The 12440-nt window shown below is 36.5% G+C and overlaps 1 protein-coding gene across 3 annotated transcripts in view; it reads left to right on the top strand.

Moving 5' to 3' along the window:
- The window catches only part of TRIO (trio Rho guanine nucleotide exchange factor), a 137044-nt gene that overhangs the window by 81642 nt on the left and 42962 nt on the right, over positions 1–12440 (top strand). For all 3 annotated transcript variants that reach the window (XM_053467343.1, XM_053467342.1, XM_053467345.1), the window contains exons 28-34: positions 519–611; positions 1715–1826; positions 1933–2123; positions 2400–2501; positions 2795–2940; positions 3079–3178; positions 9554–9797. In XM_053467343.1, coding sequence (XP_053323318.1) covers positions 519–611; positions 1715–1826; positions 1933–2123; positions 2400–2501; positions 2795–2940; positions 3079–3178; positions 9554–9797 — 988 coding nt within the window. The remainder of the gene's footprint in view (positions 1–518; positions 612–1714; positions 1827–1932; positions 2124–2399; positions 2502–2794; positions 2941–3078; positions 3179–9553; positions 9798–12440) is intronic.

The raw sequence follows: 12440 nt of genomic DNA, 5'->3' as shown, positions 1-12440 counted from the left end.
TATTGCCTTCCTGGGATAGGACACCACATCAGACATGATTCTTTCCTATAAACAAATAAAAAAACTGTCGTAGGATTTCTGCTGCTGTGCATTGCAGCTTAAACCATTTGGTGTTGTCCCGTGGTAAACTTTTTTGTTTTGTATTTGTACTTTATTCTATATCGCTTTATTGATCTGAATCAAGCCCCCCCCATATATTGAAATCTCTGTGCACCAAACTCTAATAACAACATATGACTTTTGCCAAGACCTTTCTGCAGCTAAGCTGTTTTATTATTTGGCCAAGCATCTCTTGATTTCAAATTTTTCTCTGTGCCCCCGCCTGAAAATTGAGGGCTATAATTTTGGTTATTGGTTCAAGACATAAAATGCATTTTTCAAACCCTTTTACAGTGATATCTATCTAAATAATTGAGTCTGTTTGTGAATACAGTGTTATGCAAAATATTGCGACTCTATGATCTTGATCTTGCTCTAAGCATAATATGAGCTGCTCAACCTTTCTCTAACCTCTGTAGGAAATTCAACAGCGCCATGAACTGGCCAACTCGATCTCTTCTTACCTTATCAAGCCTGTACAGAGGATAACAAAGTACCAGCTTCTTTTAAAGGTAATCTGTGTTTTTGGCTAGTATTAGACTTTTACACCAGTTCATATAAAGTAGGCACATCAAAACATTCCTGTTGAGGAAAGAGTTGCCAAGCAGTCATTTAGTTCCATAGTGTGATGGACAACCACTTGTCACACCTGTTTGTAGTATTCCTATTGCCACTAGATGTGAATAAGTAAACCAAAGCAGATAATTAGAAGGTGGGGAAACAAAAACAAAGCATGAAATACCTTGATGATCCCTCTTTTGAAATCATTACATGTAATATTCAGGCCAGCAACGCAACCAGCACTGCAACAACACTGACAACCACATCAAAGTATGTGAAGCACTGTGTTATGCAGAATTAGCACTATTATTGATGTCAGCTGACCTTGAAAGATTGAACGTTTGTCTTGCTGAGGTATGGCAAACGTTAACCTTGTGCCAGGATTTTGTTCTAGTTTGAGGACTTTGATGAAGAAACTCCCAAGTTTCTTGTATACATGTTTCTAGTTGATAATGAAGCTACCTGTTTTACCCAGTGGCGTAGAACTTCATCTCTGGCCGAAGTCACTAAGCATTAAGGTCATGTTTTCTGGGAAAAATGATTGCATCACAAAATAGTTTGAAATGTTTTAGAGGATGTTGCTGGTGGGTAGAGCTTTAATAGGGCTTTACCTAATCTTGGTAATCTAAGAGAAGAATATATTCATGCAAAAAAAAAAACACATGCATTTTTGTGCATTAACATACACATTGTGCTGTACTTAAAAAAAAAAAAAAAAAAAAAAAAAAAAAGAGAGATTTAGGATATATGAAAGGGGGCTTCAGTGGGACCCAAATGACAAATGCAGCTTGAGCTTCCTTTGTAGCGGTATATTGAATTCATTGTTTCCCGCTTCTGTACGGTTTACCGTTTTTCACCCTACCTATTTAATAGACTACATTTTTTCTTGCTGAAAGGTACTGAAACAGAGGTGAGCACTTTGACCTAGATACATCCGTGTCTTGTAGGCTTTGTCATTGTGCAATGCCTATTGTTTTAACGTTTGTCGCAGCATTATTCCCCTTATTTGTCAGTGGTAAACATGGATTTGTGATAACAAGATCGTTTTTTTTAGGAGTTGCTAACTTGCTGTGAAGAGGGCAAAGGAGAGATTAAAGATGGATTGGAGGTGATGCTTAGTGTACCCAAAAGAGCCAATGATGCCATGCATCTCAGCATGCTGGAAGGTAACATTTATAGGAATACATTTAAAGTTATAGGTTAACAATCATGTCGTTAAAATGTATTCGTATGTTTTTACGGAATTACGAAAATGTGTATATTTTATTTCAGGTTTTGATGAAAACATAGAAGCTCAGGGAGAACTGATCCTACAAGAGTCTTTTCAAGTTTGGGACCCTAAAACCTTGATTCGAAAAGGCCGGGAAAGACATCTTTTCTTGTTTGAAATGTCTCTTGTCTTCAGCAAAGAAGTCAAAGATTCCAGTGGGAGAAGCAAATATATTTACAAGTCAAAATTATTTGTAAGTACAGGCTACTTTCCATTCTGTGTCATCAAATTTGTGAACGTCCCTTGATTATATTTAGATTGTAAAAGTACCAGCAGTCTCCAACAGAGCTGCAACATAACTTCCTTTGCATCCATAACTTTTTATTTATAGATTTACAACACACAAGTATGTATGCTGCTGTTCTATGTATGTAGTATATACAAAATATAGAATTCAATTCAATATTTATATTAAATATCAAATGTAAGCTATTTCCCTGCTTTGTTAATTGTATTTCCATCCAAACAGACCTCCGAGCTCGGAGTCACAGAACACGTGGAAGGAGACCCCTGTAAATTTGCACTCTGGCTTGGTAGAACGCCGTCATCAGACAATAAGATAGTCCTGAAGGTGATAATTTTATATTCTCTATTTGACCAAGAAAAACTATTGCCAAAGTACCTATCAATAATTGCACATATGATTTTTCTAATTATTATTTAGTATGATTTTGGAATTTTTACTTTACTCATTCATAACATTTTTTTTTTTTATTTAGAAGTTGTAGGTATGTCAGGTGTCATCTTTATATTGTTATAGTGGAAGTCAAATGAATCTAGCATCTGTATACATCCATGAGACTGTACACAAAAGGCTTAGAAAGATGTACTTAAGTTAATAATCACATTTCAATCCCCAAATAGGGTTCCAGTATTGAAAATAAACAAGACTGGATCAAACATATAAGAGAGGTGATCCAAGACAGGACTATTCACCTTAGAGGGGCATTGAAGGAACCAATACACATCCCCAAAACAGCTGCAACCACAAAACAGAAAGCCAGTAGAAGGTAAGCAATGCATCTTCTGTGATACTTGATCTGCATTCATTACTGTCCCAATGTGAGACTCGTTTAGCTACTATATCACCTGTATGTGCATCACAAATCATCTAGTTTGTGACATGCTTTGCGACGTTTTCTTTGCAGAGATGGAGAGGACCTGGACAGTCAAGGAGATGGCAGCAGCCAACCAGATACAATATCTATTGCATCCAGAACCTCCCAGAACACCTTGGACAGTGATAAGGTACAGTCAGATATGTAACCGTTTCAGACTGCTCTCCATTGCAAACAGCTATTTGCAATTGCATTGTGATTTTGAGGGTAGTGTCTCAAGTGTTTAACAGTATTTAGACGTTAAAAGAATGTGTTATTTACATAAAAACTATTTATGTAAAGAACATAAAGCAAAGAGAAGGCTGCTTTCTCAGGCAGATTGTTGTGTTTTAGTGGAGCCAAATAACCAAGCACAAATTTTGAGTTGGTTCCCAATTTTACATTTGTTTTCTTTTTAAGCGGAGGATAAAATGGATTATAGCTTGTTTTGTTTTTCTTGTCCCGTCAGCAGTTTATTTACATATTTCTTCTCACTGTACAACAATGTAACCCAAATATTATGTATTCTTACTGGATTGTAGTAATACTCAGTAATACCGCTTATGGCATTAATTACTATTTGAAATAGTTTCATAGTAAAAACAAGATTGTATATAAGCCATTTTGTTGCTGTTAGTCCACAGCGTTGATAGAGAATACTGTATCTGGTGTGCTCATAAGACTTAAACTATTTTAGTAATTTCTCCCCCCCACCTTACTGCTATCGTGATGTAGATATTACATAACTTCATTTACTTGTTACATGATGTTAAGTGGTCTAATACTTTTCTCTTAGACAAGCTTGCATGCGCTGATAGATTCCTCTACTAGGTTTGATTCTTTTTTTGTTCTCAACATTGGCTGACCTCAGGCCATAAAGCTTTTTTGAGGATCACCTTTCAGTTGGAGACTGTATGTAACAGCTGTTCCCTCTGGCGGAGAGGGCTTGTTAGGCTCTGAAATATGAAGAACTTTCATGCGTTACACACATCTGCCTGTCTTCCGTTTCCAAAATATATTTAAAAAAAAATTGGCATGGGTATTTGGTTCACTCAGTGACAAAGATGAGCTCTAATTTTTGCATCCGGAGCTGCCTTGTGTTTTTTTTTCCATGGGGATAAAAAAAAAAAAGAGAATGATCTGTGTTTGCAATGCTCCATTTGCTCTCTACAAACCTTTGCAAATATCTGACTAGCTTAAGGGGCGTAAATGATTATAACCACATGGACTATAATGGTATGGTGCTATTCAGGATTTATAGACACTCATAGTTTAGCTGACTTAGTTGGATTCAGGCCATTATATGCTGATTGTTAGGGAGGGCGAATGATTGCAGTGTAGTCACAATGTCAGGCATTAGTCTCTTCCATTGCTTTGTTCAGGAACATTGTCGAAAGTGTTAGATGGTCCACTGGAAAGGTTAAAGGCAAAGTAAAAGGAAAAAAATCTGGAAGTATTTTTAAGCCTCAGTTCTTGTTTGCAGAATATTGTGGTGTAAAACCCATGGGTGCCTAGACACAAAGTTGTTGGTTTAGTCTACTTCACTGTATAATGAAGGATTAACCATGAAGAGTTACACAGGCAAACTGGCTCATTATAATTTTAGTTGGCCTTGGAATTTTTTAACTTCACCTTGGTGAACGCTACTGCAAATAATTTGATTTCTACAGCTCCGTCATATACCAGAGCACTGTACAATGGGCACACAAGGCAAAAAAGGCCCTTCCTCACCACTTTCCACCCAGGTTCCCTAATTCCCTGCCTGATTTGGCTATGTCCTCCCTAAAATCCTGGCCTTGTGTGTGTTGACCGGACACCGTAATTAATTTAGCGAGTGTTTACATCTAGTAGAACCATTCAGATATACACTTCACAGTGGTTTTATTAGCATCACACCACTAATAGTGATGCCACAATATTTTTCAAATCAGAAATATTTTTTAAACATTTGAACTGATATGTTCATGGGTGTCAATGGACCACAGCTTCCTTTTATTCTTTTTATTTTTTATAACCGGTTAATCATGCGTTAATGTACAGTACTGATCATTTCCATTGAGGATATGGGGCGGCTCATGGAAATCATGACTAATCATCGTTGTTTAGCTGTGTGCCAATACCTGGCAGATTACTTCTTGATCTTTAGTAATTCTCTCCAGTTGTTTCTCGATGTATCAGCCACTGTTTTGTGCGCAGGATCCACACCCTTGGTGTTCCTTAGAGATTTTAGTCATTGTTGGGGTCAGTTATGGTTTCTTAACCCCTTAATGACAAAGCCCGTACATGTACGGGCTCAAAATGCATTGTTTTCAATGGGTTTAGGGACTGCCCATTGTCCTTAAGGGGTTAAGTAAATGTTAGGGAAGATAAAATATATGTATCGCATGGACAGCATGAATGCCTAAGTGTGGGTTGAATTATATGAATAATATGGTCTTTAATTGGCTGAATTAAGTTATGATTTAAAACGGTGGTGAAATCGAAGGAAGAATTCTGGATTTCTGGAGTAGACAGTCCAAAGTAGTGTCAGGGATTTAAAATGTGCTAGCCGAAAAACTGGGGCACGTTGTCAAATGCGGTATTTCATTTCAATAAAAAGGTGCGTTCTTTAGACAATTTTTCCTGTGACCAAGTGCAGCACATTTTTCATATACCTATGATTGTATTAATGTACTTACAAAGGAGGGCGAATGAGTGGCCAAGTAAAATGGCAGCTCCTAAAACTCATTTAGATGTCCGTGATCAGGAACTGCAATTATCTCAGCAATCCTTTGTAAAAACAATTGCAGTGTAAAATGCTATTGTAACATATGTAATTTCCAGTATAGTCAATCCAAGTATAACCAGGGAGAAGTTTGACGTCACAGCCGCTGATGCATCGTGCGGGCTCATTCGTTTGTTTTCACTGCACTCGGTATGATTAGGGCAGCGTAGCAGTGGGCATCTTATGATCTAGTATCAAATCTCAAACCTAAGTTTATTGATCCCTGATATAAAATGCCAGAGAGGAAGTGCTTCAGCAGAAGGGAACAAAGGATGGTTTGTGGACGCTTTGCTATAGGTTATGACTTTAAATATATAGTATGACTACAAAAGTGACTGAGCTTTTCTGAAATGACCCTTAAGCATACACACATCTGTTTTGAGTCAGGGTATCGAATATCAGAATTATTTAGCCTTGTATTATCTTGTGTATTCTTTTACAACTAATAAACTGTCCACTATGAACAATTCCAGACAACTAAATCTAAGAAAAAATTGTACTAAATTGTAACAGTTATGATTCTACTTTGGCTCAGTTGTGGACAATTTAGAAGGTTAAATTAGTATAATTGTAGCAGTGTATACTTTTTTAGATGTAACTGCAGTTTCAACACACAGTCATGTAATATAATTAACCCCTTAATGACAAAGCCCGTACATGTACGGGCTCAAAATGCATTGTTTTCAATGGGTTTAGGAACCGCCCATTGTCCTTAAGGGGTTAATACAGTGACACGTTTTTTTTGTTGTCAAACCATTATAAACGTGTTTTTTTTCCTTCTTCTGGGGAGGGCTGGCACCTTCTGACCCGGTGGGCATGTAAAACCAAGTGGCCCATTGCTGCCCTCCCCCACACATAGCGTAGCTAACAAGCACACAGACATAGACTAACACACACTCACTCATTCACTCTCCTTCACCAGGCCTCAGTACTTGTCTATAGCAGCTGAGCCCTGCCTCCGCGAGTAAGCTAGCCCAGTTTGGAGAACTAGGACAAGCCCCAGCGTAGGTGGGATCTGTAATAAGAGGAATTTCTTTGATAATTGTTTTTAAGTTATTTTGTCAGCATAATTCAATGTTTTCATAATTGGCAATACTTCTAAAGGTATTTTCTGCCATGCGAGTGCTTTGTAGTGGCAGTCCAAAGATTCTCATGAACCAGGTTTAGGAGTGAATAATGTCTACCGCTAAGTCATCATCATCATGATGATTTGGGAAATGTAAATAGTTGTCTATAAATTGGGTAGTTTTAGGATACTCAAAATCCATTCAAAGCAACTGTCTTTGCCAGTGCCCAGATTCAGCGTAGAAGTCAAGCAAGTCTAGTAGATGCTTTCTATATGTGATAGCATATAGAACTCACGCGCCTTAAAGCAGAAGCTAGCTTTGTAGGCAACAAATTTTCTGCAGGACTAATGTTTTGAGCCTATAATCTTAGAATGTAAAACAATTGCTGTTATAGTTTCCTCTATGGACCTTTCTTTCAGCTTTTATAGAAACCAATGCAATGGTGGCTGAAAAGGTGAGCAGTAGAAATATATCCTGCGATTAAGAATGAAAGTTATGGAACATTTAAAGCAGATGGTAATAGGTCACCACAATGTCTAATTTGTTTGATATTACTGAGAATATATAAGGCTGGAGTTTATTTTACATGCGGTCTGCTTACCTATTGTAATTTCTAAATCATGGTAGCAATTTCCTAAGCCTCTCCAAATCTCCATGGTGGTTTGCAAGCCTTGTGACATTTAATACAAATTATATTGTATGCTTCCAATAGCTGTTTAGTTCAGAAGAATAATCATACTCACATCAATAAATCAACAGAGACTTGGGAAAAGGTGTTTTTTTTGTTTGTTTGTTTTTTAACATTTAACTTTTTTATAAAAAAAAAATCTTGACTACTTTCACCAGTGACATATTCACAATACATATGTGGGAACATATTGCTGTGTACTTACATCACAATATATAAATATATAAAAGTAACATGAAAAAGAAATATATTGTGTATTAAAAAGCATATAAGATTTTAAGCTATGCTAAAACAAAATGCCGAATTACTTGTGTCACCAGTTTTAGACAGAGCCTTGTTTTTGTTTTAATACGATGTTTATATACCGACTATATATAAGAAGATAACAATAAGCTCCTGGTCACTTTAGACTGGAACGTTTACCTATTTTTAGAAATACAATGGCTCAATTTGAAAGTGGGACATGTAAAAAAGCAAGTTTAATGTTTATTGCAGGGCATAAATTCTATGAGATAATTATATATTTTCCCAAGGCATGGTTAGCTGATCTGAAAGATTATGCAGGAAGTACTATATGATCTTTGTGGAGTTTACAACATTTGAAATGGATTTTGAGTGGTGTTCTCAGACATTGTCCAGTGCACAGCTGTTTTCAATTGGGTTTGCTGCAAAAGGAATGAAGCTTGCCAAAAATCAGGGGGGCTGTTATTTTATACATATATATATATATATATATATATATATATATATATATATATTGTTGATTTTTCTTTTTTTTTTTGTTTTTTTTTGAGGAGGGCTTAGCTGCTTAGCTGAACTTTGAACGGACAGAAAGTTAATACACTTTGGAAAGTGGAGGCATTGGCTGTTAAAATCACTTTAATAAGAGAGCGGGCCTGTTTTTTAAGACTTTATTCATAGCAAGACCAAATTCTGTCCTTGGAGACCAATTTGAGTCGCTGTGTTAAAGTTCTGTGCTGTAATGGGAGGGGGGGTGCTTAAGGTTGAGTGATTTATGATACATGTGACATGTATTAAAGACCAAAATCCCCAAAAGACCTCTTATATGACTACATTCCTGTATTTATATTAGCTTGTGCTTGTAAGTTTGCACCAGCTGAGAGCTAGTACTATACTGTAGGTATACATTAAAGCAGGAAACGTCAGCATGAATTCATTGTTTGTTTGTCTGTTACGATAATATGATATAAGGCAATGTATAAAAATGCAAATTGGATAAATTCATAAGCTCGTCTTTATTTGTGTTTTTGTACTTTTGTCATTTTACTTTACAGTGTAGACTTTATCTGCTTAATAAAGGTATAATAAGCTGTTATTTCCTTTAGTTTATACACATTTTGCTGCATTAATCTGGTGTTTTGATACTGCCAAAACAATGTAATTAAATGTTTTTGCTGTGCTTTTTTATTATTAACATTTTCTTTATAGAGCATTAGTAGACCCCACTATTATGTTAGGGGACACTGGGAAGTTAACAAGAATGTTAAACTTGACAGTATACAAAATAGACAATAACATTAACACACATTAAATATACTTATACAGAAGGAAAAGAGGGTATTGCTCTTGAGAGTTTCCAGTTTATGGGTTTTTTTTGGGGGGGGGAATGAGACAGAAGGTGAGGTTTGCAAGTGTGAGCGCTGCAAATTGGGAAGTGTTTTAAGATGAGATTCATGCGTCTGAGATCAAAAAGGATAATGAGATTTTTGATGAAAGATAACCTGGAAAAATACATATAAAGCATTTTTGTTTCAGGTGGAACTGTGTGTGTGTGTGTGTGTGTGTGTGTGTATATTAAAATGGCAATGCTTAAGCATTGTGAAGCGCACAGAAACATGCCGTGCATCAGAGTACTGTAAATTCTGACATCTGTTTATATATATTTTATTTTAAGTTCAAGAGAATAAATATTTTAACTGTGAAATTGCAAAAATGTATTTTTTTACATTTATCTGACACTTTTATTTATTTTTTATTTTTTTGCAGCTTTCAGGTGGATGTGAATTGACAGTGGTCATCCATGACTTTACTGCGTGCAATAGCAATGAGCTGACAATCCGGAGAGGGCAGACAGTGGAGGTACTGGAGCGACAACATGATCGTCCAGACTGGTGTTTAGTTCGAACCACTGACCGTTCACCTGCAGGCGAAGGCTTGGTACCGTGTAACTCACTGTGTATTGCCCATTCAAGGAGCAGCATGGAGATGGAGGGCATATTTAACCACAAAGGTAGGACAAAAACTTTCATCTATTAACAGAAAACATTGGTATGTTTTTAGTTGTTAATATAGTTGTAATCCAGAATCGGGAAGGAGAAAATCAAAGATCACAAGTATAAAGAGAGAGGATCACACACTTTCCTAATTATTTTCTACAACAATCTCATAACAGCAAAACATTTCCCAGTTTGCAACATGTGCCTATCAGCAAAAGGGCGAAAAGAAGTCTAATGGCGTAAAATGATAGTGGCCTAGTGATTGCTTGAGTAAACAATTGATTGTCCCACACTTCTGCGGCAATTGTGATTTGCAAACGTTTATTGTTCCCATATTGGCCAAACTTCCTTTTTCTTTCAGATGTCTTTTAAGCCCATCTCATAAGTCATTAGTTGTGTGAAAGAATGATTATGAAGGCAGTTAGCCTTGTTCTGCGGTCAGAATCGGAGCATAAGGAGATTAGATTTCTGGAAAATGACCAGAATGTTAGACAGAATTGGGTATTGTCTGTTAAATGGACACACATTATTACCGATAACTATGGAACTAAAGTTGGCTAAATATTTTACCACAATGAAAAGTACCAGTTGTTTATTTTGAACAGTCTCATTAACTAAAACATGACATGTTTGTCTCTAAATATCAATGCAAGTTATTATGTTTACATTCAACTCCATTAAGATATTTTGGACCTCATTGGGGTAACATAAACATTTTGTCAATAGAAAACTTGTCTATGCAATATTACAGCTTTTGCCTGAATGCATATTCTTGGCCAAAAGTTCAAGCAGAAAGGCAGTCATTGGTGGCAGTTAATTATTGACTTATTACAGAACATGTCCACAAAGTGTATGAGATGAAGTGATTTCTTAAGAGTGGATATAATGATGAAAGTGATTAATGGTGAGTATGTAAAGAGTACAGAATAGGCATGGTATCAAGAAGTAATAGCAGCGGAATCATGCTTGTCTCTAAAGTAAACATAACACAGCCTAACTCTTTGTGCCTGGAGACAGGGCCCATTATCTTCCCATATACCTTGAAACCAAATGCTAAAAGTAGATTTTAGTAAGTTTATCCTCTGTATGTTGTGATACATTCATGTAGGTGATAGTACATAATATATTGCAGAGTATAAAGGGTTAAAGTAACCTCCTCTAGTGTACCTGCTTCTGATGGCTACATCATCCTAATTCCATGTCCCAGTCACTGACCCCTACATGTTAGCAGGGAGTAGGTTTTTGTAGCAGCATGGCAGCCACCTGCGTTTATTAAGTAATAATAATAATTCAGCTGGCAGTATGCTGTTTTTTTGTCCTTTGTAAGAGAAATCTCCTATGGACGGTCAGACAGGCAAGACTTCCTGGGCCCATTATACTACATACTGATTTTCTTTCTTAAAATCGATACATTTCTAAATACTTATTCACCTTTGTTTAATATTTAAAAGGTATGATTTAGCTAAACATGACAGTAACTATACTAATATGAGAGTTGCCCTCTGTGAGATACCCTTGTTGAATAGGCCCCTGGGAGTTCCCAGGCTGAAACCATCATGTGCATAAACGATTAAGGAGCGAAAAGAAGAAATATTTAGTAGGTGTGGGATTCCCCCTACCACCTGTTGTGACTTAGTTTAACTAAATTTTTGCAGAATACATTTAGGTTAATGTGGAATAAGGAAATTAGTATTTGCAGCTGAAGAACATAAATAACTTGTCATGGCTGTAGCACATCACAATTCAATATGGATAAATTGAAAGAAAAACAAACACTGGATTTAGGTTAATTATCAGTATTAGGGAAATGTGCTAGTGGCCGGCCGTTGGTAGGCTGATCCTCTGATAAGAAAAAGCAATTCAAATCTTCATTTATAGTGTTGTGTAGAAGGTATACCCTTTCTAATATGCGGACTCTGCTATCCCGTTACTGTTTAAAATGTGTCATTACATAGTTATCTAGATTATCGCTCAAAATGCGTGTGTGTGAATCACCAACTTAATCAGGAAATGTTTGAGAGCCGCCCAACAATTTCAAAATATACAGCAAACCAACGTGGACTAGATCACCCTGAGGAAACTGGTCCGCGTGCTCTGTGATTCTCCGTATTGTCCAAGTCTGTTTTGTGAGCTGACACAAAAGCCTAAATTCTTGCATAGCTGTTGTGCAAATCTTATGAAGTACTAGATACAATTTTTAATTTTACCCATGCTGGCAACACACAAAGATTACTGAAACTAATTTCAACCACTAAACAGATGTTTGGTCTTACTTCTGACCAACCAAAGGTTAACTTTCAGCAGCATTGTCCGTTTTTTTGTTTGACATCTGATTTAACAAAATCATTTTTAGATTGCTGGCTTTACATTGGTTGCCTGTATATGTCTAGGTAATTAGAATTTTTTCAACACTGACATATTTTATTAATTAGTATATGTTGTAAGGTCCCTTGAGAGAGCTTGAGTGTCAGTGTGTGTAACCAGCATGCCATACACCCATTAGCAGCCCAGTTCAATCCCACAAGGATTTGTAATTTAAGGCAGGAGAAGTAAAACAAACTCGGAAAAATACCTGCTCTGTATGTAACAGTGTTTTGGGTTAGCTGGTGTATGTTTTTGTTCAAATTGTAAAAAAAAATTGCACTGCCCTAGTTCTG

Source organism: Spea bombifrons, chromosome 5 (assembly GCF_027358695.1).
Source record: "Spea bombifrons isolate aSpeBom1 chromosome 5, aSpeBom1.2.pri, whole genome shotgun sequence".
Lineage (NCBI taxonomy): Eukaryota > Metazoa > Chordata > Amphibia > Anura > Pelobatidae > Spea > Spea bombifrons.
This window is presented reverse-complemented; position numbering and strand designations above follow the sequence as displayed.